Source organism: Morchella sextelata, assembly GCF_020137385.1.
Source record: "Morchella sextelata strain SCLS chromosome Unknown scls_4, whole genome shotgun sequence".
NCBI lineage: Eukaryota > Fungi > Ascomycota > Pezizomycetes > Pezizales > Morchellaceae > Morchella > Morchella sextelata.
The window spans coordinates 71,585-96,550 of record NW_025408619.1 but is presented as its reverse complement, the minus strand read 5'-3'; the positions used below and the strand labels follow the sequence as shown (position 1 = coordinate 96,550).

General features: G+C 45.2%; 6 protein-coding genes across 6 annotated transcripts; 5 read left to right on the top strand and 1 right to left on the bottom strand.

Moving 5' to 3' along the window:
* Window positions 1-216: 216 nt before the first annotated feature.
* On the bottom strand, window positions 217-630 carry H6S33_009952 (uncharacterized protein; the record flags this gene model as incomplete). Its single annotated transcript, XM_044841513.1, has 2 exons — window positions 217-336; window positions 397-630. 2 exons carry the CDS (start codon window positions 628-630, stop codon window positions 217-219), a joined length of 354 nt encoding a protein of 117 aa, XP_044697095.1.
* Window positions 631-3,835: 3,205 nt separating this feature from the next.
* H6S33_009951 (uncharacterized protein) lies at window positions 3,836-4,491 on the top strand (the record flags this gene model as incomplete). The annotated part of the gene is made up of 5 exons (XM_044841502.1): window positions 3,836-3,851; window positions 3,997-4,018; window positions 4,073-4,227; window positions 4,302-4,389; window positions 4,476-4,491. 5 exons carry the CDS (start codon window positions 3,836-3,838, stop codon window positions 4,489-4,491), a joined length of 297 nt encoding a protein of 98 aa, XP_044697094.1.
* A 1,634-nt stretch (window positions 4,492-6,125) lies between these two features.
* H6S33_009950 (uncharacterized protein) lies at window positions 6,126-8,035 on the top strand (the record flags this gene model as incomplete). Its single annotated transcript, XM_044841491.1, has 6 exons — window positions 6,126-6,408; window positions 6,472-6,552; window positions 6,620-6,814; window positions 6,872-7,294; window positions 7,352-7,750; window positions 7,815-8,035. 6 exons carry the CDS (start codon window positions 6,126-6,128, stop codon window positions 8,033-8,035), a joined length of 1,602 nt encoding a protein of 533 aa, XP_044697093.1.
* Window positions 8,036-12,917: 4,882 nt separating this feature from the next.
* Window positions 12,918-14,412, top strand: H6S33_009949 (uncharacterized protein; the record flags this gene model as incomplete). The annotated part of the gene is made up of 5 exons (XM_044841480.1): window positions 12,918-13,110; window positions 13,169-13,389; window positions 13,466-13,618; window positions 13,674-14,002; window positions 14,067-14,412. 5 exons carry the CDS (start codon window positions 12,918-12,920, stop codon window positions 14,410-14,412), a joined length of 1,242 nt encoding a protein of 413 aa, XP_044697092.1.
* Window positions 14,413-15,294: 882 nt separating this feature from the next.
* Window positions 15,295-16,998, top strand: H6S33_009948 (uncharacterized protein; the record flags this gene model as incomplete). Its single annotated transcript, XM_044841468.1, has 3 exons — window positions 15,295-15,654; window positions 15,732-16,252; window positions 16,311-16,998. 3 exons carry the CDS (start codon window positions 15,295-15,297, stop codon window positions 16,996-16,998), a joined length of 1,569 nt encoding a protein of 522 aa, XP_044697091.1.
* Window positions 16,999-18,974: 1,976 nt separating this feature from the next.
* Window positions 18,975-22,477, top strand: H6S33_009947 (uncharacterized protein; the record flags this gene model as incomplete). Its single annotated transcript, XM_044841457.1, has 5 exons — window positions 18,975-20,564; window positions 20,637-20,702; window positions 20,761-21,480; window positions 21,551-22,166; window positions 22,248-22,477. The coding sequence occupies 5 exons, from the start codon at window positions 18,975-18,977 to the stop codon at window positions 22,475-22,477; spliced, it is 3,222 nt and encodes a 1,073-aa protein (XP_044697090.1).
* Between the last annotated feature and the right edge of the window lie 2,489 nt (window positions 22,478-24,966).

The following is a 24,966-nucleotide window of genomic DNA, read 5'->3' as shown; positions in this document are numbered from 1 at the left end:
TTTTCAGAGAAACTACCACAATTGAACAAATTTCCCTTCTGTAGTTGGTTGGGCGAATAGCACACCCGAGTGATAATTCATGAAACAATATATGATCTCATTATTGTGGTCAGCCTGAAGACTATGACGTAGCCAATCTATCTTGATCATAACAAACATCAAACCAACGTAACCTCGCCCGTACATACATACAGAGGATAGGTTCCATGTAAATCCCTAACGCCCCGTACCATCCCCATCCTCAGGCACCTCCTCCACCCACGCCTGATGTCTCCTCGCCCGAACCGCCGACTCCCGCCCTATAAGCCCTATGAGCGCCGAACTATTATCCGACTCCTGAGAACCTCTATTAGCCCAGCCCCCTCAAATTCATTCCTTCAAACCGCATATACTCACCCCTTCACCGTCAGCCCCCGCCTCCGCCTCGCCAAACACCTTTTCCAGGAACGCCGCAAGCCTCTGGTAGCCCGCTTCACTCAGTTCGGGAGTCTTGCTGCGTATGCTTTCTTGGGGCGTGCTTTTTGGCGTGGGCAGCTCATGAGGTGTTGAGGAGGTTGAGACCGCGGCTTCTTTGGCGGGGGTGGGTTCTTGGGGTGTCGCCTCGTCGGGGTGCTTCTGCGGATCGGCCATCTCTTCGATTGCTTGAAAATGAGTTCTGTTGGGCGCGCGCGTTGTTCCGCGGGGTTTGGTCGATTGAGCGAGCGAGTGAGGGAGGTGTGGTTGGTTATATGGTGGTGGTGGTGGTGGTGGTGGTGGTGGGAACAAAGAAAGGCCCAGACCGGGCTCAAAATACTATTCTGTAGTTTTTGGTGTCAGTGCCAATAATGCCAATGGGATAAAAAGAAAAAACCTAGTGTTCAAAGTAGTGGGTCAAACTTATAAGAATCTGACCGAGGAAATCTTGGTAGAGGCCTCCTCAGGGTGTTTGGCGCGTGCAATCATAGACTATCACTCGCAGGGACTGAAACAGGCACTCTGCCGCCCACCCGTCCTGGATATGGGGAATAGATATCGAATTTATGATTTTGGCTAGGTTATAGATTTGGTTGTGTGTATCGACTGATTGATGCATCTGTGCTTCGAATATATATCGTTTGATTCTGTCGGCCAGCTAACCAAAGGGTTTCAGTGCCTGTGTATCTGTTACTGCCCCTCTCGTACCACATACTAGAAGTCAGAGAGTGGCCTTCGTCAGTAGCGTTCATGATCTAACGACCAATAACGCCAAATGTGGGGGTTTGCCCGGTCTGGGGCCTCTGAGACTTTGTTCTTCATATGGCTGGCCATTTCGAGGTCGTCGATATATAGATGATGCCCTTCGCGTGAAACTGTATGTGTACGTGTACGCTTAGTGACATATGGGGGTAAGGGGACACGGTGTCTTGAACTCTACATTAATCGAATGTCGACCCGGACTTTAGACTAAGTACCACCTATCCTGTCTATTTGTGGCCTTCAGCATCCAGATCTACATGTAGTTCCTGGCTGGGAAAGACCTAGATAAACAAAGCAAAATGTGCAATTTGTTTGCCATCTTTCCAAAGTACTCACTCTACGATCGCGACACCACCGCCCCCAAGGAAAGAAGAAAAAAGAAGAGTAGAAGTGGGGGCGAGAAAGCGGTTTTGATGGGTTTTGATATTTGGAAACATAGGAGGGTAACAGGTTAGAGAAATCCGAAAGGCCACATAGCTTATTGAAGTGTACGTGTTCAAACTTATATTTATAGGTTCTTTGAAGACCAAAAGGTTGGATACATGTATGTATAACGAGTAAAATGATAGATCTAGAGTACCTTAATATAAGGAATTTTTTGGTATAGAATAAATTAATACCTTGTGATTGATTTTCGGCTGGAAATCGACTTTGCTGATAAGTAAAATTCAACATTATATATATGTGGCTCAGTTCATCCGTATAAATGCTCATAAATAGCTAAAATCATCTGCTAAACTTTAAAGGTCCTCCCACATGGTCTAGGTGACTATGAAATACGGCTATTTTAAAATATTTCCCAAATTGCGCTGAATTCGCTGTTGGATATTTGGCATTTCAAATGATGTCAAACGGGTGCAGGTGCAGATGACGAAGAGCACTGGTGGTCGAACGGGTACGAGTGAGATGTCATGTTGAGACCTGTCCTTGTCATGTTTAATGACAGCTGTCCGATCCGTGACTATATAGCTAGTCAGTTTCTTTGTCGAGATTAGAATTAAGTCACTTAACTGTCTCGTCCTCATCCTCTCTCGTTCTCGTCCTACTTTTTCAACATTCGCAGCAGTGGAGAAACCGAGTGAGAGTCTATGTAATTAAGTCAAGATCCCATTGGGCAATAAAACCTCTGATTGAATAAGAAGCCTCGACCTGCGAGGAATATAGAACGTACTAACGCAAAACAGTCCTTTTTAGGGTCCTATTGAGAGCCTATCAGTTCTTGGAGGCACCCCCTCCTCCCCCCTCTATGCGTGAGAGGGCGGCTATTCAAGAAAAGGGGTTTTATCGCGCACGGGAAATGCACCAATATTTCCAGAGGTTTAAGCGCGATTAAAAAGGCTCGCTCATTCTGGAAAAGCTTGATGTTAACTTACTAAGGGCGGGTTAATCCTTCTGTGCTACTCCCCGTATGATTAACCTAGAAGTATGCTAATATGTACATACTACCTATTGGTTTGTAAAGATTAGAATTGTCCGTATATAGTCTACAGAAATGGATGGGTGGTAAATCATTTACAATGTCATATGTTTAGATCATGGTAAACTATGTGTATATGTATTTAGTCACTAGTGGCGGTCCACCGGGATCGCTGAACCGTGAGAATAATGTCATTATATATATACCGTACCTGCGCTAGTGGGACTTGGTTCTCCTCCTATCGTTGAAAACATTGGTAGCCAAGATATTATACAGCTTACTGGCATGTAGTGTGCGACACCGGTCACCCACGATCACTCGTTTCCAAATCCTGCAGGCGAATCGTGTGTTCCTGTAGGTACATACATAGAGCTCTAAGCATGTCAGCTAACGAACAAACTAGGGTCTTTCTTCGGGTCGAATGAACCATTGGAATGCAGGTGTATCCCCAAGTTTCGGGCCCCCACTTGGATACGCGTAGTACAAGTACGGGTCTCGCCGAATTTAAGCTATGAGGCATGTATGTACATGTTACGTAGCCATACCCACAGGGAAATTTTTCTAACTCAAGTTCTAGATCATATATTAACGTTCCCTGTTGCATAATTTATCTATTCTGCTCCATACGATGTAACTCCTAATCTAACGATTTATTCTACGTGATCTATGTTACATAATTACACGTAGGTTATATCCACACAATCCATGTGGCCTGCAGAATCCTGGGTCCTTGAAAATTGAATGAGCACTGAAGGGCTAGTCGTCGCTTAATAGTAGACTTCACGGATGTCAGTGCGCAATTTGTTTGTGGCCATGGGTAGATGTTTATATCATTCTGTCGCCTGAATAAAACTCTGTTACAGCGTGTTTTGAGTTCCGCGCACATAAAGTATATCCCACCTCAGTAGACGTTAGCCATACGCCAAGCTTAAAATCTACCATTCACCCAATCGGAAAGTTTAATCGATGAGCTTCTGACAAAATCGCTTGGTAGTTACTAGTGGGGTCCAAACAAAACAGGTTCGTGACATCTGCCAACCAACTAGCTAAGCTTCCATTACTCGTCAGCTAGACTGCCATTCATCGAGTTCGCTTGATACCTGAGGTCTTTAACTGGCCACATGCACATCCTTCTTCAAATCATCACGATATGGACTGCTCGATCATGCACACAACTCCAAGGGAAAGAAATCTCGCGAGTGTATGATATATCGCAAAGGTAAAGTAATCTGCGCTTTGTTGTTCTCTACTTCGCCTAACTTAACTTCACTCTTAAAAGCCTCATCCCACGTACATACATACTTTTTTCTCTGCCGCAATTCTTTTCACCTCTGTATCAATTAGTAGCTGATTTATCGTGCTAGATCTTGCTGTCAATTGGCCAGGGTGGATGGCCATTTAACCATTGCCTTGTTGCATTAATTGCCGATAAGGCTTTAGAAAGGCAAAAGCACATCTTCCTGGAAGAAAGACGCCACTGCGATTAAAAAGCGAAGGAACAGGGGATAATGGAACATCACGAGGAACCTTTTTTTTCTCTTCCAAAAGTTTGAAGGCAAAAGAGGATGAAGTTGAATTTATGGGAACCTGTGAGGGTGAGAGATACCTACCGCACTTACAAGGGTCAAAAAGGTTAATTGCCGGTGTTCCTTTCCTTCTATTCGACAAGTGCCAGGATTATTTCTGTTCCTTCGATCGAGGCTCCAATGGAAGCCAGCCCCGCTGACAATTCCGCATCCCCGGAATGAAAATTCAGAGTAAAAAAACCTTACAACTTTAGTTTCATTGCTGCCTCGTCCACTCATATACATCCTGAACTTGAAACACACAGCTAAATAACCAGATATGTGGGGAGATAGGGTTCATGAAATATGGAGCCTCCCCTCCATTCGGTTCATCGTGCCACACGCAATTCAACCTGGCAACTAGGAAGTCTACGGCTCTGACGGTCCGCAATCCGTCGGCGATCTCCATTCACGGATAAGAGGGCCGACGCCCTCCAGGCTTCATGTGCAAACTGTATGCACGCTATTCTACGAGTACATACAGCAGGTAACTCAGATCCAGGAAAAGGCCACCCAAGACAACGGCCCGTGTTGTGCGGTGTTACATGCTCTCTCCCGGTGGCACCCATCATACAAGAGTATACCTATTTTTTTGAGGTGTACCTACGTCCCCCAGGGAGTTTACGTGACAGAGAGGGACTATTACATCTGTCAGAGAATTCCAAAAAGAGGTATGTGGTACCTACCGTGACCGATTGTCGTACTGAGGTCGAAATTAAATTGGGGATAGTGTTGTGTTTCCCCACAACCCCAGACTGAGCTAAACTATCCAGGACGCCACTATCTCGATTAATAAAGACCGGATATTGGAATTTTTTACTCGCCAACTTACATGGCCTATGGTACTAATAAATATTTTCTTTCTTGCGGGGTATACATGGACATGCTACATTTCGTAGGTAAGTAGCCAAATGGCCACTAGCGGATTCCAAATATCTGAGGAGGAGGGAATCAACTGGGAGGTTTGCAGTTTTCTAGACGCGTATGGATACAAGGTTAGGATCAATTGAATTAGATCGGTAAAAATGACTTCAACGAATCTACTCTCCGAGACTTCTATTCCTTTGGGCCGGGTTGCACGTTGTGATAGACATACATGCGTCCCAGAAGGGAGTGTCGCAGTTAAAAGTATTTTGGTCCGCGGTACGGAACAAAGAAAGATCGTGCCTATAGTTCCCCCTCCGAGCAAGGGTAAAAGAAAAACGGAAAATTATTATTACTATTTTGGCCGCAAGACACAAGACACAACTGCCTAGCCTAAGGAACCTCTCTTGGAGAACCTCTCCTGATGCTTGACTCCTGGATGTCATATCACGAGCGATACTATAGCTATAGCAGCGTCGATTCGATTCACCTACCTTTGGAACGTGAGCTGCCCCCGTGCCTCTGTCAATTGCGTCTGTTCGGCTACCGGTTTCGCCTCAATAAAAAATTAACAATAGCCTAACTCCCTACCTATCTAACGCCTTCATAATAGGGCGTCGCGGCCAATAACCATTCCACCAACTAATCTTCATTCCCTCAGTTCCTTCCTTGCCTGCCAAGTGGGTTAGAAATAGCTATGGATTAATTGATTTGATTACTAGCTGCATGCAGGACCTGGGAAGCTGGAGCGCCCTAACTTCCCCAACGGCAAATATCATCTCTGTAGGTGTGCAAATATCTCGTGCAACCATATGCGGCCATGGGTGTCTACATCGAAAATATCCAAACGATAATGAAACCCTTTCTTTCTGCCTGTGGTAGCTATTGCCCCACATCTTCTAGGATTGATAGAGTAGACAGAAGTAGAGCAACCGGACCACGAGAAGGACAGTATATAATACACCTTGAACGCTACTCTTGTATCTGATTTTCTCCCACAACTCCAGACTTCCGGCCAACGTTGGCACCCCCCACCAAAAGTACAAACTTAAACACGGAGTACAATGTCAGATACCTCCTATCATAACGAGAAGGAGGCAGCCACGCAAAAGGTCGTGGTTGTCGAGAATGTCGCCTACGCAGACGCACTTCTCAAGGCCCCTGTCAAACCATGGTCGAAGCGTATGATCCAAATGTATGGACTGTGTCTTCTAGCAACACTGAATGCATGCATCAACGGTTACGATGGTTCCCTAATGGGATCTATCAATGCGATGAAACCGTACCAGAAACAATTTGGAATGACCACAACGGGAGAGTCGACAGGTTTTGTGTTTGCAATCTACAGTACGTTTTTCCGCAATCCGAGCGATGATAGCTTTTGGGAAGAGAACTAATTCGGAGAAATAGCTGTTGGAAATCTTTGCGGTAGTTTTGTTGCGGGTCCGCTTACTGACACCTGGGGTCGTCGGTGGGGAATGTTCGCTGGAGGTAAGCTACCTTTAAACTAACGAATTGCCTGCCCTACCAAGCTTTGTGGCTGACGCTTGGCATATAGCTTTGTTCATTATCATCGGTACATGTATTCAGGCACCTTCACAGCATATGCCACAGTTCAAGGGAGGACGTTTCGTTCTTGGTTTCGGAGTAGCCATGAGTGCTACTGCCGGACCTAGTTACGTTGCTGAGATTGCCCACCCCAAGTACCGTGGTATTCTCACTGGTATCTTCAACAGTTTCTGGTTCATTGGATGTAAGTCACCCCATCGATACTCCTGGGTTAAAGATAGAAACTAATTCACTTTAATAGCTATCCCCGCATCATGGATCTCTTACGGAACTAACCTTCACTACCCGACCCACAACAACTCCTGGAGGATCCCATTGTGGCTTCAGATGTCCTTCTCTGGAATCGTCCTCGTCGGTTCTCTCCTCGTTCCTGAGACCCCACGTTGGCTCATGGCCAACGACCGCCACGAAGAAGCCCTCGCGGTCTTGGCAAAGTACCATGGTGAAGATGACCCGCAGAACCCGATTGTGCAGCTCAGTTACCGCGAGATGCACGAGCAGATCTCCATGACCGGTTCAGATAAGAGATGGTGGGATTACAGCGAATTGGTTTCGACCAGATCAGCCAGATGGAGATTGACTATGGTGGTCTCCATGAGTTTCTTTGGTCAATGGTCAGGAAACGCTGCTATCAGTTACTTTTTGCCAGTCATGTTGGAGCAGGGTCAGTAACAGTCCATCCCGTACGCGTAATAAACGATTAATTCTAACAATCATATAGCTGGTATCGCTGATGTGAACACGCAACTCATGCTCACGGGAGTTATCGCCGTCATTTCCTTCCTTGGTGCCATTATTGGATCCACGCTAGTCGACCGCGTCGGACGTAGAAAGATGTTGCTCACGACCTCCTGTCTGTTCGTCATGTGGTTTGCCATCATCACTGGTCTCTCCGCCAAGTTCGCCGGAAGTGATAACAAAGCCGCCTCAAACGCTACCATTGCCATGATCTATATGTTTGGATTCACCTTCAGTGTCGGGTTCACACCCTTCCAGGCGCTCTACCCCGTCGAGTGTCTTACTTTCGAGACCAGAGCTAAGGGTATGGCCGTGTACAACTTCTGGGTCAACATTGCAAGTTTCTTCAACCAGTATGCTACGCCAGTTGGACTTGGTGATGGTAATTTCTCCCCTCTAAACTACATTCTCTACATCTTGATAGAACTATAGCTAACCAATGACAGTTAAATGGAAATTCTACTTCCTCTACATTGCCTGGGACGCGTTCCAAGCCCTCTTCATCTACTTCTTCTACGTCGAGACCAAGGACCGCACTCTAGAGGAGCTCAACGAGATCTTCAACGCTCCCTTCCCGAAGGCGGCGAGTTTGAAGAAGACCGTTGTTGCGGTCGAAGGAACACAGGGTATTACTAATATCATTGAGGAGATTGAGGTGAAGGTTTAAGCTTCTACTGGGAGAGGCAAAGGATTGTAATATTTTTTAAGGTGTTCTTGTTTGATACATACATGTAGTTACTTTGATTATGAGGGCGGGAATGTGAAAAATGAAGTAATACCTTACATTGAGCGGAGTGTATAATTGTGGGGTGTTAATTGTGTGCGCATGTGAACAAAGCAGCTCGCTAGCTACTTAGCTCCCGATATGCAAACATGAAGCGAAGCGAACGGAGACGCCGTACACACCGTGCCCACCTAGGGAAGAGTATACGTAGAGTAGCTACGTAGAGTAGAGTATGGACAAGGGCGAGGGTAAAGGGCAGGGTCAGGGTCAAAACCAGGGTATCCAAATGCTTTAGTTAAATTAGATGCGGGTGTTCACGGATATCAAGCACAAATGCGTACCAACTACCCACTACATCACCAGACTCTTACCCCACTACCTACTATATTACCCCAGAGCCCACCTACCTATTCCCCAATTCCCCAGTCCCACATTCCCCAGTCCCCATAATCCCCAGATCCGCCCATAAGCTACTATACTCTAGCTTCATACCAGACCGCAGCTAGGAGCTAAGCGGTGAGCTGCAAAAGTTAGCACTAAATCAAAGAGGAAGCTACTCAACGTCAAAATAGACTAGAAATATGCGGAGATAAGTAGTCAATATCTCTACATCAAGCAAGCGTAGTAGAGTACTCTAGAGGTAGCACATACATGTCTCTACATACCTGTAAACTTGTTTCTCCGAATCACCGATCGATCTGGGACGTCAACAGACAGGCAAAATATTCCAATCTCAGTCGCAAATGTCTTATGATCTGCATGTTATTATTCCGTGCGGAATCCGCGCAAATACTCCTCACCCAGTCAGGGGGAAGACCTAGAGTAATGTAACCGCGGCGTTCCTGATGCCAAGAGCGAAGGGAAGTGAGGTGCATGCGGTTCATCGGAACTCCATGGAAGCTTAATTACATGTAGGCTAGTGGCGCTGGTGGTGGTGGGGCGGTAGTGATCGGGAAGAATATGCGGATGTCGATTTGTCTCAGGTTGTTTCTAGAGAGTGTGTGTGGATGTACCTGGTCTACAAGAGGCGTTTTATTGTTGTGGGTGGGTTGGTGAGATAAGCTCTCGAGAGCTCTCTGATAGATACTGATACTGAAAGTGCACAGAGTGTCTAGAAACCCAGTCCCAGTTTACCCTATCTTTCTCTCCACGGAACCAAAATAGAGTAGATTGAGATACATACGGTGTTAGCACATGTAGAAGTACCGTCAACATAAACATATCCATCTCTCCACATCCCACACCCCACAGCTTACCCCCCATTCATTCCCGTAGAAAATCCGGAGTAGGTACCTGAAGTTTAGTAAAGTGGGTCCTCTCGATCCACTATGTATGGAGATGGCTCATCAGCTCACCCATACATATTTGCCGCGGTGAGAACCGGCCGCGGCAATTTTCTTCCGGCTATTCGGATCAATTTGTCGCCTCCGGGCACTTGTTCCTCGCTTGCTGTAGGTAGGCAGGGGAATGCCTGTATTTGACAGGTGATCTGCAAGAGACTGGAGCTACGGGTTGGCGCGAGAGTACGCAGCGATTCGATTCGTTTGCAACTTAGCGCGGTTCCGGAATAGCCAGTTGTGTTGACCTAGTGACTATGTCGTGTACCCATGGTATTGAAACGACGATTAGTAGGCTTGAGAAGTTGATATCGTGACGTCGAACAGAAAAAAGAGGAACCGTTTATCCATACTAGCATGAGGTAAATACAAATTGTAAACACAGACAATCGTAGCCAGGGCACTTACTACCAAGCCAGAGCTAGGGAAAATTTATAAACCTATCAAATTAGTTCCATATCGCCGGCCACGTCAAACGAAAACGCAAGAGGCGCAAACCAGATAAACCTTCCACATGTAACTTTAAAGTTTATGTTCCCAGCTTCTCTGATTGGCGCTTGCAGGCCGGAAATACGGGGCGCTATTTCATATATTGTCGTTAGTTGCGTCTCTATGGAGAGTATCAGAATGGGTAAATACCGCTATGGGGCGCTCAAATTAGTCCCCATTGGTACGTTAAATCCTCCGTACCAGTGTGGTCTACGGGGGTGCTCGGGATGCCTCGTCCTCGTTGACCTTCACCCTTGTCTGCCCGCGTCTATCCAACACTACTGTCCTCGAGGACAATAAAAGGCGTTTCGTGAGAGTAAAAAGTGATGTTTCTTTAGCATAAAAAGTACATTCCACCCATGAACTCATCGAATTAATCGGATGTATTATAGCTAAGAATCGATCGACGCACCCTTGAAGGACCTTGAAGGTCCTCGAGGTAAGGACATATAGTAACATATTCTTGAGGCTCCTTGACCTTTTGGGGCCATTGTCCTTGTACGTCATCGAGGAGGTGTCCTTGAGGAAAGGACACAAGGATGCTTATCCTCGTAGACCACATTACGTGACGGTGACAGTGACTGTCACACATATATATCGCATATAACATTACCTTACACTCCAATAGTATAAGTATATAATTCAACATATTTACAACCTTAATCTCCTGCAACAACGCAGTAATCACCCATCACCAAGCCTAGCATCAGTTCCAGAAATATAAAATAGGTGGCTACTCCTCACTACCACAAACACATCTCTCGAATCTGTCGTTCTCAATGGCCCAAAGGCCGCGAACAAGCACCTAGCTTGTCAGAGGACGATGTACTGGGGAAAAACAGCAGTAAATTATCGAACCGCCTACTCAAACCTCAGCTCTAAGTTGCGACACTAGCCACAAAGGTACGCACGGTAAAAAATAATCTCTCTCGCTGTAAAAATAGGTTGATATTTGAAGTGTTGTGAGCATATATATATCTCTGGAAGTACTGAAAGGTTAAAGGTGACGGTTAGTCGCGGTAACAAAGATGCCTTTGACAATGAGGGAGACTATGCCCTTTAGATGATCCAGATCACGTAGGATGGAGGATCTGGGTTTACAGGAGCAAGAGAGATGGAAGCACGGAATGACGAAGAAAAATAGTATAGTAAGAGCGGATAAGAGGTCAATGAATGCTTGACGTTATATAGTGTGATATGGTGTTGAAAGAAGGGAGTAGGAGGGAGAGAAACTGATATAACAGAGGTCCCAACATCGAGAGTCGGTTTATATTATACCCCACTAAGAAGGAGACGTAGTCTCGTTCCCGTCCCCTGCTTTTGTATGATTGGGAATTCCTCCGGGCATTATATGATACTCGACCAATGCCGCAGGGAAAAGTGCCTAATATGTTTGGGAAAATGGAAATAAGTGCAATTTCATAGTTCTATGTCTAGTGCTAGTATATTAAGGAGGTTGGGAATGCAGTACCAACGAAATCCAACCCGGTGAAATCGTGTGTGAGAAAAACAAGAAAGCGATTCTCTGTTAATCACGGTGTAGTTGGATCAAGTATTACTTTATAGTAACCCGTTAGGTATAGTAGACGGCGTTTGGAGCCTGTGTAATATTTGGGTATTTGGGTTTCGATGATTTAATCACCAGATATCACTCGATGCTGCTAACAGAGCCGAAAATCATTGAACCAAGAACAACATACAACACGGCAATAAAACCGCTGACAACTATAAATCCCGCGTGATTGTGCAATTCTGCGTTTTCAGAAGCCTTTATAAGTGGTATATGTCGACTTCCATTTTATAAACTTGGTCATACTAGGGACTCTTCTTTCAACTTTGTTCAGACTCAGTACCACCCCTGAACCGATATTAACGCGCCGTTTATAATTTAGGATGCGGAAAAATGGTTAGATGGCTTACTTTCAACCGCTACTGCATCCAAAACCTCTTCTAGTCGATCAAGCACAGTTGCTAAAAAAATGCCGTTCCTAGCATATAGCATATAGCACATGAGTCGTGAGTAAAGAGCTTACACTAGACAAATGTCGATTCTAAATGTATTCGCAGAGTTCTTACGAATGAAGTGGTTAAGATGATCAATGATCTCAATGCAAAAAAAAGACAGCGGTGAGATAAGATACATGTATCACGACACGCGGCCATGGTCAAGGTACAGAATGATACATTTCCTGACTGACTATGTATTCAAATAAATGTACTGAATAAATGTACTGATATCATAATCCTTTCATAGTTAAAAACAATAACTAGACCTCTCAGAGTCTGGGGTCAGGATTGTGGCCGGGAATAGATTTTACGCTCAAGAATACCTACGTGTAGCCTTAAGCTTGGCACAACCCTTGAGATCCCTAACCCTATATGGACCCTAACCCTGATAGCAATAATTCCGCTCGTTGAGGCTAGTCCAAGCAATTTGGCTTGGCTTGTGGGGAATCCAGAAATACTAAGTAGTACGCTAGCAGGCGTATCTTGTATCATTTCTCTCTATTTTACCACTATTCCGACAAGCGAACATCCAAAATTGACATTTGTAGATTTTTAATTTAATGGCGAATTGAAGATCTGTAGAAAAATGAAAGCTGCCTATTGAAATGACGATACTCATACCTAGTGTTTTGACCTATCCCTTCGTCTGTTTTCAGGACCGGACGCTAAGAGGAGGGTTAACTCGGTCTGGCAGGTTTTCTTGCAAATCCTGCTTAAATATACCTAACCTAGATTATTGGTGCCGAAAGTCACGTCTGTCACCCCTCCTTCAGTAGATTCATTCTCTTTTGGAACAGATTCTACTTCTTTTGGCAGCGTTACCGCCCCAATAACAGCTAGCTTGTTGAATATCTCCACGCTAATAAGTTGAGAGACGATAGCGTCGCTTAGTTTCTTGGCTATCGTCGGATCAACTCTAAACCAACCAGTACCTTGATATCTCCTCATCAACCCCCAAAAGCTCTGAACAGAGCAAGAGATTTGAACACACAATGTCTTCTACACCTCGAACGTACGATCTTATCATCTTCGGTGCAACCGGCTACACCGGAAAACTCACCTCCAAGCAAATACTCCTCCACAGCCCCACTACTCTCAAGTGGGCCATTGCTGGCAGATCATCTCAAAAACTCGAACTGCTTGCGACTGACTACAATATCACATACCCAGATAGGCGACCAGTCGGTGGGTCATCATGAAAATTCTCTGCCCTTTATCAACCAACTAACTGGGTATATTCCAGAGGTATTCGTCTCCGATTTGAGTGAAACGGCACTAGACAACCTGACAAAATCAACCCGCTGCTTGATTTCGACAGTGGGCCCGTATTTGAAATACGGGACACCTGTGGTCGCAGCATGCGTGAGAAATGGGACACATTATGTGGATTCCGCGGGCGAGACCCCGTGGGTGAAGAGGATTATCGAAAAATATCATGAAGAAGCAAAAAAAAATGGAGCCATCGTAAGTGTCCGATTCCTTGGCATTGCTTAGTTATTGTATATGTTTTCAACTGGCTGAACCTGACTTATCTTCGTAGTTGATACCACAATGTGGTGTTGAGTCTGCGCCGGCAGAGTTATCGGCGTATGCGCTTGTGAAGTTTGTTAGAGACAAATTGAACTGTGGGGTGAGGGAAATGGTCTACACGATTGATGACCTCAAAGGTAGTGTCAGCGGTGGAACTGCAGAAGTATTATTTCTCTACTTCTATAAAGATTGTTGTCATATACTGACAGTTTCCTCAGACTGCTTTATCTATGTTCGAGCATTGCTCCCTCTCTGAGATTCTCACTTCTGCCAATCATTACTCTCTTTCTCCAGTACCAGGACGCCCTCTCCCCTACACTCTCCCGTTCCGACGTCATCCTACATTTGGCTATCTCACGATGTGGATACAGGCCATACCAGACACTACCCTTGTTTTGCGCGGATGGGGACTTCATAATGAGGGCGAGTATTATGGAAAGAACTTCGAGTTCAGGGAGTACAAAAAAACCAAGAACCTTATTACTGCGATACTTTGGGTACTTATATTCAGTGCCCTGTCGATCCTGCCATTGTTCTCGCCTATCCGGTATATCCTCGCTATCTGAATATTGTAACTGGAAGGGGGACGGCAGAATAGCTGATATCATTAGATGGCTCGCCCGAAAATTCGTAACTCAACCCGGCGATGGCCCCACTGCCGAGCAAGCACTAAAGCACCGAGTTGAGTGGCGTGGCATCGCCGAGGCAGATGACGGAAGGGCTATTCACCAGAGAGCATTTGTCTCCTTCCGCGCAGAGAAAGACTGCTATATGCTAACTGGTATCTTGTTGGCGTTGACGGCGATGGCGATCTTGTTCGATGAGGATACAGTAGCAAGGAAGATGGGTGGCGGTGTGCTAACGCCGTCGACAATAGCGACAGAGAGATATTTCAAAGAGTTGGAAAAGGCGGGAGTTTTCGTGGAAACAAAGATGCTAGATTGGCTCAGGGAGTGATCGGACACGAAGAGATATATGGGCGCAAATAATGAACATGTATACCTTAGCTTTAAGGATCAAAATTGGAATTCAAATAACGACTAACGAGTATACGCTTACGAGTGGAAGATCGATCATCGGTCTTGGATGCGAATAAGGAGCTTCACAATTATCTGTTGAATATAGGAGCTGAAAGTGGAGATAATTAAAGGCTTTGTTGGATCACCTGAATATATAAGAGGTGTAATATAGAGCCTATTTATACCCATAAAGTCCATACGCCCCGGATATAAAACAGTCTGAGCAGGCACGATACAAAAGTCTTGAATTGGGACTGGTTTCCGACTCCACGCCCCGTACGGGCCTTCTTTTAGGCTCTGAAGCACAAAACCAACATTTTCTAGAGGTATCTATCCGAGTGATGACCCACGACTTAAATTGAGTTCTGACTGTTCAAGTCATCGATAGACACCACACATGTTCTTCGATCTGTAAAGTTCTAATCAACGACATTATTGGGATGTTGAATTGACGTAGTTCAGGGTATCGTTCTGTGTTTCCTGCAGGGTTTGCGGCCAGAATTATTTGTGCAGGATTCAATGAATTTTGGTTTCCGATCGAATGACTGAAGATATGAGCTAATATGAGAATTTATATAGAAAATCATAGCTACGCTCATATACGCGTCGATTTAACCCTTAGGGCTTGGTTCAATAATATTTGTGAGGAAGATATATGCCTACTATATGGACTAGGGGTATCCTTGCAGTTGCTATCCCGCCGCGCCTAAATATAGTACCGAGACCCCGCAATATCAGCATATTAAACTCGGTAGACTGGATATATTCATCGTTCAAATAATGACTTGTAAAGCTGTCGACTCTGTAACACCGCATCAAGATGTCGAGTCCAATACCCACCGCCGATCTCCAGCGCTTCCGTGAAACCGCGGCTTCTCTTATACCGCAGCTCATTGAAAGGCACGAGGCCCCCAAGAGCATAATCCGCTTCGACCCCTGCGCCACTACCTATCTCCGCTATAAACCTTCGAGTCTGTTTCCAGTAGAAGAGCTCGAAAGTCGGCTATGGGGGAAGGGAGACGGATTCATCATCGATTTTGAGAGCCACCGCACTGGATATTTCTCCTTCGACCTTGCGGGGGAGGGCGACTCGGTTGGCGATGCGCCGACTAGGCTGAGATTGGTGTTTGGAGAGGTGCCTGGAGATGTGGTTGAGGAGCTGGATCCGGCGAAATCAAAAGTTAGTTTCTCGTTTAAATTTATAATTTAGCTGATCTTAATGGAGTCCAGAAGATGGGGCGCTGACAACTGGTTTAGTCGTGGATTTCAACGTCGTGGTATCCAGATGAGATTATCAATATCGATGAATGCCCTTCGAGTGTGAAACTGCCGCGCCGATATGCGTTCCGTTATGTGCGTGTGCAGGTGCTGTGCGGATCGAAGTCTTACAAGATAAGGTTCTTGAATGTGAAGGCTACGGCAATATCGTCAACTGTGTCTCTACCACCTCCGTTTCAGGCCGCGGACGATCTACTGAAGAAGATAGATGAGATCTCAGTGATCACCTTGAGGGACTGTATGACCACTATCTTTGAAGATGGACCAAGAAGGGATAGGCGGTTGTGGCTTGGGGACCTTAGGCTGCAGGCGTTGGCAAATTATTACACTTTCAAGAATTATGATCTGGTGAAGAGGTGTCTTTATCTGTTTGCAGGGTTTCCGAGAGAGGATGGGAGTGTCCCTGCAGCGATATTCGAGAGGCCTGTTACCAGGAGGGCGGGGGACTATATCTTGGATTATGATGTGCTGTTTGGGGTGACAGTCCTGGACTATGTCGAGTTCGTCTCTTTCATTATTCTTTGCGCTTAATAAGCACTGACCACTCGAGGGGTTCAGGGCATCTGGCGACAAGACTACTGGACATGATCTGTGGCAGACCGTGGTTAACAGTACCAGGAACTCTGTTTCCTCAATATCCACCGACGGGAAGTTTACACCCAATAAGGATGTTTGGGTATTTCTCGACTGGCAAGATGGTCTGGATCGAACTACGGGTGCTCATGCACTTATCGTCTTCGCACTGAAAGCCGTAAATCGGCTTGCCTCTCTTCTCGGATACCCGTGCGCAATCCATACCGATATCATTGCGGCATCATCCGAGACTCTTAGCTCTACTTTTGACGCGGAAAAAGGAGTTTTCGTGAGTGGTCCCAAAAGGCAAGTTTCTTGGGCTTCTCAAGCCTGGATAGCACTTGCGGACATCGTTCCGCCGGAAAGGGCAAAAGTTGCCTTAGTAAAGGCTTACAATGATCCATCGGCGACGAAAGCGATGACACCGTATCTGTTTCACTACGTTACGGAGGCTTTTGCACGAGTAGGAGCGAAGGAGGAGGCAATGAGTTTGTTGCTGAACTATTGGGGTGGGATGGTCCGAAAGGGTGCGGATACGTTCTGGGAGGCGTACGATCCGGCGGATTCAATGTTTAGTCCGTATGGAGATCATTTGAATAACTCGTATTGTCATGCCTGGAGTTGCACTCCTGCTTATCTTTTGAGGTCGGGGTTAATACCAACGGAGTATTGATGATTCATGAGTGGAGTACATTGCAATGGAGGTAGTTGGAAATTGGGGATCGTATGAATTTCGCTAGAAAGATGCAATTAGAATATGTGTTGATTCAAGTACAATTTATTGGCCTTGGAGTCGCTTTCTCAATTGGAAGGGTTTGTTTACGAAGAGTATGATGTAAGATTCAAGGGACTTAATATGGGCGGACTGATTGGGGGAGTGTTTGATTACTGTGCCAGTTGCATAGCACGCTTGAATCAAGTGTTACATGTACGGTTAACGAATGAATCGCATTCGATACTCGGACACTAGAGTTATGGAATCCCAGCCCTTTTCCAAAACTGAACTTAGCCTATGATATCAACGAAATACTTCAAGACTCCGAAGTTCAAGACATTTGAAGCTACCTGGGATTTTCGACTGTAGAGCCGGATAAAATCCTCCATTAAACAATGCCAAGCACCTCAACCTACTTCTCTAATGATCATAAGCCTTAAATATGATAAAGACCTAACGGTTAAGAAAGGAATGATGATAGAGAAGAATTATGAAAGTTTCATGCCAAATCACTCGCTGTTGATGTAGTGTGATAACCCTAACCCTCCCTCATACTGGTCTCACCATCTACATCTGTATCGTGTGTATGTATGAAACGCGAATAACATGAAAGGGACAAAATGAAGGAAACATTTTACACGTGTTCAGTTATCAAGTTGTGGGCTGAATATCGCAATCTCTTAAAATTAGGGGGAGACTTTTAACACCATATGCATCTTTATTCGAGCCTTCCGGATGTAGGATATGAGCCTTGGCGCCAAGAAGTTTGGCTGGCACAGTCTTAGACAGAGCTCGCAATTGAACAAGTAGGATGTGATATAATATTTTCGACTAGGGTATACGCCTGCAGCTGGAAATATATCCAACACCCAGAGTACTGGTCAGACTACGCGGGCCAATATGCCTTTGCCCGTTCGCGGATATCTATAATAACCAGATAGGAAACTTCAACGTCTTGTGTCACCGCCAACCGGGACGGACCGCATGATGGACGTGCATGCATATATATATTCCTGTTTGCATAAGAGGAGGGCCTGAACAGTGAACAGGTTCTGAGGGGGCTTCATGATTCCTGTTCTTGATTGAAGTCATGAAGTCATGACATAGATACGATTTCTGTATCGGAGTAAAGTATTTTGGTAAAGACCTTTAGGCGTTAATTATATGCTTACTTTTGTTAGATCAGAACTCAGTGCCGGCTCCAATCACTTCGATCATTGCTTTTTAGAATACTCGGCTTTTTGTGTCTCTCGGAACCTGTCACGTGGCCCTGTGGTATTTGATGTACACAGTTGTCGAATCGATGCATGTAGAAGTACATATTCACCTACGTGTACTTGAGCCTCAAGTACAATAACCAACAACCAATATCGATCAGTTGGCCTTCCAACCGAATTCTTTTCTAATCTATCTTTGCCATCATACGGACTGGGGACTGGTGTTGTTTCTCCAGCTGACAGACCGCCAAAGCTGGATCACGTTATCTCTGAACCTCTACACAGAGTCACCAGAGGTATATTCTGTGTGGTATCACAGTAATAGGATATTATACTATTCTAGATCCACCCTCATGATTATTCCAGATGTTATTTATCCACTACAGTACTACATACAGTGCCATACGTACAAGGCCTGATCACTGCAACTAGCCTGTGAAACAACCTATGGCGTGATTAATTGGTCATCCCTACTAGCAATCAATCAAGGCGAAACTGAGAACCCCCATAATCAAAGATGCGGATTTTTTGAGCCGCGGAGGGTCTTACTACATTGTATACATTAACATATTGGTATGCGTGGTGCATGCGTCCGGCGTCCCCCCTTTATCTATCCGTGCGGGGGCCCGAAATTTTCAGCCTTCAACTATATCTAGCTCTATCGACGTCAACATCAACATCTCCCCTAGCTTACACACGTGCACACATCAAACAAATATGGGAGAAAGGCACATCAACACCGGCTTTATTCCTGAGAACAATGAGTTGTTCCGAGAAGAAAGGCACATCGTCCCCCGTGCTACCGTTACCATTAGTGACGAGTCGTGGCCAGAGCCTCATGCTCAACTAATCAGGGTACAACATGATCTAATCGCCAGTTGCTCCAATTTATGTCGGAAGATTGCGCCCATGTTAGCAGTTGAAGGAATTTCAGGAAATCCGACTACTGAAGGCAAACGCGGACTAGTGAGGCGAGAGTCTATGCAAGTTGTGGAGCAGCGACTGTTATTATGGGGTGCAACTATTTCCGACTACAAGGATCATTCTTCGTTAATTCGCATTCAAGCGCACACAATTAAAACCCTTGACAGGATCAAACGTGTCCTGTATGGTATGCAGACTCTCGAGCGGGACTCTTATTCGGAAAAATTCAAGAAGGAGTTGCTTCCTCTCCTCGGTTCTCTATATTCAAATCTTCCGGGAACATGGCGCGACACTATAGAATGGGCTTTAACCGCTACTTTGGTGAAGACCACTGCTCCAACCATGATCAACGAGAAGATCCAACTTAACGACTGTGATCCTATATTCCTTGCGTCACTTGGCTCCTCGCAAATCAAACAAAACTTCAGTTATATGCTTGACTTGATAGATGAAAGTAAAGCTACCTCGCCAGTTCCATTATTGACACCCGATAATCTTATTTCATCCGGTTCATACGATGGAATTGGGGTATATTCTCAAAAGAGTGGTATGGATGGACCTACCATGGGTGGTTTGATTTCCATCCGCACCGAGTGGACGGTGGAACAAGCCACGACAGATTTGGGGGATATGGTATATATTAGGACGAAATATCAGCAAAGGCTGCGGTTACCAAAGCCAGATGAGATGCGAATTTTGGTCCTCGGGGGTTATTTCGAAAATTTAACTACAGGTCGGGTGGAGCTCCTGTACCACTTTCCGCACTGGGCCTCACAAAAGTCCCCTCCAGTGTCACTTCGTCGACTTATCGCCGAAAAACAGTTACCGGACGACATCGGGGTGAGATTTTCGATTGCTCGCAAACTCATATGCGCTATACTTTACTTCCACGCTTGCCAGTGGATTCACGGAAATATTGATGATCGAAATATCATTTTTTTTGAGGATTCCGAGCATAATTTGAACTTTGAAGAGCCCTTCTTTTGTAGATTTATCCCTTCTTCCAAAGACGCGCTGGAGGCTGTACCGGCAACGAAGGAGTCTGCAGATGCAATATTTGGGAACGATGTTAAGCTAAGAAACGCTGATACCGAAAGCATCTGGCGGACTGTGTTATTGGTAATATTCGAGAAAGAGACTGTCGCTGCGAACGGTTCTCCTGACTCACACCTGGGATATTTTGGGGCCAAACATGATCTGAGTAAATGGGCCGAGATCAATGAGTGTGTATACGTATCCGAGTGGTCGGGAGATAGTGGTATGGGGCGTAGTACGCTCGAGGGTAACCTTGGGAGTAATGATGACTACATAAGCCGCCAAGGGATGTACTGGAAACTCACAAGGATACTTAATCTTTGCTCCCCTAGGTCCACCAAGTACTCGGTGGGTGAACAATCAATATTATATCTATCTAGCTCCCCCCATATATATAACTAACCAGGTCGTAACATCCAGAGAGATCGCATTACACAACGCTCATATAAATATAAGGGTACATGGTCAGCGATTCCTAGTTTTGGTGTAAGTACACCCCATCATTCAGATACTCATCCTTAGCTGACAAACTGGAACACTACAGTTAGAAGGTTATGAGAAAGATCGGTCTCTAGAGACGGCAGAATCTGGGGAAGATATGGAAGGATTTGATACACAAAGTACAAGTACGGGTAGATCTTTGCACATGAATATTGATCTTCCCAGGGGGTCGGGGAGACAAGAAACACAGGACGAGGTATTCCCGGTAACGGCTACTCATGAACAAATTATGCAATGGCGAAAGGATGTGCTTCCACGACTTGAAAGAGTTCTCGAGAAACACCTACCCGCGGAAGAGTCAGTATCTATTGATCTGCTCGGGATCGGAACCTGTCGGGAAGAATCTCAACCAACAATCGTGGTAACCTGTAAGAGTAGCCGATTGGTCAAGCGTCTTCTCAAGAAATTCGTTTACGACTGGGCTGTATTTGGCCTGAAAGTCAGAAAAGGATCTATTCAAAGGTCATCTGGCACAGGAAGGGACCGAGATTCTAAACATCAGGAAAGGCCTTTGCCAGGTGCATCTATAGGAGCCTGTCGCGATGGGAAGCATTTACCCGCTGCAACCTATGGCGGGCTTGTTCTCGTTGATGAAAAGCCATACGGGTTAACCGTACATCATCTAGTGGATATTGATGATCAGACGGAGGAGCAAAATACTCGGAGCCGCTTTCGTACACTGGTAGAGAGTTACGCTGGTTGTCACTTGGCCGTTGATGAAAGCACCTGCGTGGAAGAGGACCAACCTCATAGTCATGTAGATGTAAGTAAAATACATGTACGTTAATATCCGGTTTAGGGCGCGCTAAACAATTCATTGGTTACATATGTAGATAGGAAACTCGCCTCTGTATTCGGAATCGGAGGGGGGAAGTAGCGCAAGCGCAAGCGATGTTGAATACGATGAGGAAAGTATGTCTGGAAGTTTAGTGTGTGAATTTGATTATGAAAATGAAGGAAGAGATACCGTTATCGAAGGCGATGACCTTATCGGAGATATACCCGGACTTAAAAGGAATCATGACAAACAAATTGTGGCAGTTCAACCGGCCGAAACGGACCTCCTTGAGAAAGAAAGGGGCGGGGGCGAGTCGGTCACTGAGGATTACCATTTAGGAACATTCCTTGCCTCTTCGGGTATTAGGAGGGTTGTGTTCGAATCAGAAAAGCACGAGATTGACTGGGCATTGATTGACATATCGACCGACCGGTTGGGACAGGGTAATTTGATACAGGGCGGTGGGAGATTCCTTAGGTCATCATCCGGTGAACAAGACTCGGAGCCGTGTTCTTATGTCCCGATGGGTCAGTTCAGCGGCCTGGAGGTGCACGGTAGAGGTCGTACGAGTGGACTACAGAGGGGTGAGATAAGCGAGGCCATTAGCTCAATCAAGTTCTCTGATCGGAAGACCTTTTCGAGGAGCTGGAATGTCACTGGTAAAATTGGAGGTATATTCACATGCATCTTTTACTCAACACTCGACGTAATGACTTCTGACTCTGACTGTCTGACCATATTTCTATATAAAGATCACGGTGATTCTGGAGCATGGATCGTCGATAATCTCTGCGGGGGTGTATGTGGTCACATCATCGCTGGTCATCTCGTTAATAATAAAATCGTTGCATACATAAACCCGATGGAGCTGTTACTACGAGACATCAAGGAAACTTTACAAGCAGAGAGCGTATGTCTTCCAACCGCCGCCGCGGCCGCTCAGGTCGAAGATATGGACGAACCCACGTACATTATTATTTAGGGTCTTTTACTTCATAAGGGATATAGTTCTGCGGGGGGGGGTGGGGGGTATCGCCGAACGCCAAACGAGCAAATTAAGTGGCCTGGAGGTTGAAAGCTTTTGGTATTTGGACACACAGATAAGGTTTTTGTACTGATATAGTCATTTATTTCGTTTAAGTATTTCTTGTTGGGATTGGGGAGGAATTCACGAGGAGAGGTAGTCATGTTCATATGTCGATATTCGAGAAAATTATCCTTTGGGCCGTCAGGCCGGATACAAATCATATATAACTACTTAACTATAGAACTTGTGATAAAGAAACGCTTAGGAAGAGGCGATATACCACGATATTGTCTTACCAGACCCCCCAAACCAAGTGTTTCGCCAAAATGGGACTTGTCCCTTAACCATCTATCAAGTGATGCTCTCCCCGGCCTGGGGGCGCTAAAGACGGACGAGTGATCAAGTATGATGACGCCCAATGCAACCAAACCTTTCCTATTCGGGATCGAAATGATAGCTCATAAATTTCAATAGTCAACCTCTACCAACGTCGTCATTTATGTATAAACCACGTAAAAAATGTTAGTCGTAGCGCTCAACAGTTACAGAATCATATATGACTAGAGAGGGGAGGGAACACTCATAGGGATCATTCAATAATTTAAAAGTGTGTAGTGCCGTTTAAAATGCCATCTACCATACATTGTATTGATCGAGAAAATATAACTATCTCGTTGGTGAGGATTTTTGAGGCATCCCTGGACCTTGCGCAGAGATTATGACTACCTCTATGCATGTTGGTGAGTCTTAGAGGCTCTAGTCAACGCGTTTTGTTGGCGATGAATTTGAGTCATCGGGCCAGACCGATCATAGAATATCACTCGGTAACGCTGGCGACTTAGTTTCAGTAGCGAATCTACCTATCATTTTTGGCAAGAATCATGTAGAGAGGTACTCGACCTCTTTCTGGAAGATCAGTGTCTTTTCGGGACGAAATCGCCCCCTCAGATCGCCTGGTAGATACTTACCACGCCCCGCTTTTGTGATTTGAATCAATGGGCGACAATAGATTTCTTATTAGTGTAGGTAGAGTAAACTTAGGATGTGTGCATTTCTCCTCTCGCATGATGAGAGGATTATTAAAAACATTAGCGTGAACATTCTAAGAACATCCTATTATAGATAGGAAGGATGAGATCGATACTTCACAAGGATGGAATTGGACAGATATCGGCCTGGGCGTCACTCTCTTTGCCTACCACGTACCCCTATTCGTTGTTTAATCACTCGTTAACTACTCCAAAAGTGACTGTACCCTCAAAGAGTATGCTCTACATATAATATGTACTTATAGATATGCCCGAGGGTATATACATATGCACAATATCCGTTTTATAGCTTATTATTAGCCGAGTTTGAAAAAAACTTTCTTTTTTATCCTATTTCTGTTATATTTGCTTCATCGAGCCTGTTTACTTGAGTCAGTCATGTATGACGTACTTTTGATACTAAACCATCAGTTTTAGCCACTCAGCTGATCTCTCTAGGCTAGATATTGACATTTCAATATCATTTATTTGAGCTGTCGAATATTGGCACACAGCGCAGTTTTAGGCTTTCTGTAATCTTTGAGTTGGTAAACAAATGCTGTTTAAGCGATATCACTCCCAGCTCCGGCCGAAAGCGAGTGAAGGCTTTTATCATGTATGTACTTTACACAAGCTGCATATAATAAAGAGTAGGATTATTCTAGAAATGTGATTTGAGATATAATATTTTATTTTATATGAATGGGAGCGGTTGCTGCTCTCTAGTCAAATACCCTAGAGAAATCCTCAGAATCATCATTACCGATCGCGATATTGCAAATACTGTAGCGCCCGCCCAAGTTCGTACGTTAGGTGTCAGCTCCAGTAGTTCTGTACGAACATGTGCCAGGGAAATGGAGGAGTGTAAAGAGTTCATTATACGTCAGGACAGACTCTGTACGAAGCTCCAGGGCTGTCATTTGTAAATTCTATTTTTTGCCACAAACTTTGCAACTTATATTCCCATTCATCCTCGGCCACCCGGACAGAGTGTACGAACTTTGTATATTGTCAGTCAACCCACTGTACGAGCTTGTACTCTGAGACTTGTCAAGCAGTACTGTACGAATGATCCTCTACTGACAGTAAAAGGGGCTGTACGAACTTGGGTGGTCGCTACAGTAGATTCAAGGATGTAATCTACATGGTGTTCCCATCTGTCCACGAACGGACGGGCGCATCACAAAAGTGGATCGTCGACGAATTGAATCGAATAGTCCATTCGAGAGTGTGGGCCGGATTATTCGCAAATATCGGTGTTCACGACGAGGTTAGCTAGAATAGCGCCCCTGAAATCACCTTATCAACTTCCGGTACCTTAATCCTGGGGGCTATTCAAAACTTTGAGGGCTGCGAGACCGTCTTTTATACAATTATCACATGGCACGTCTTGCTTCGTATTGAAAGACCCCCTCA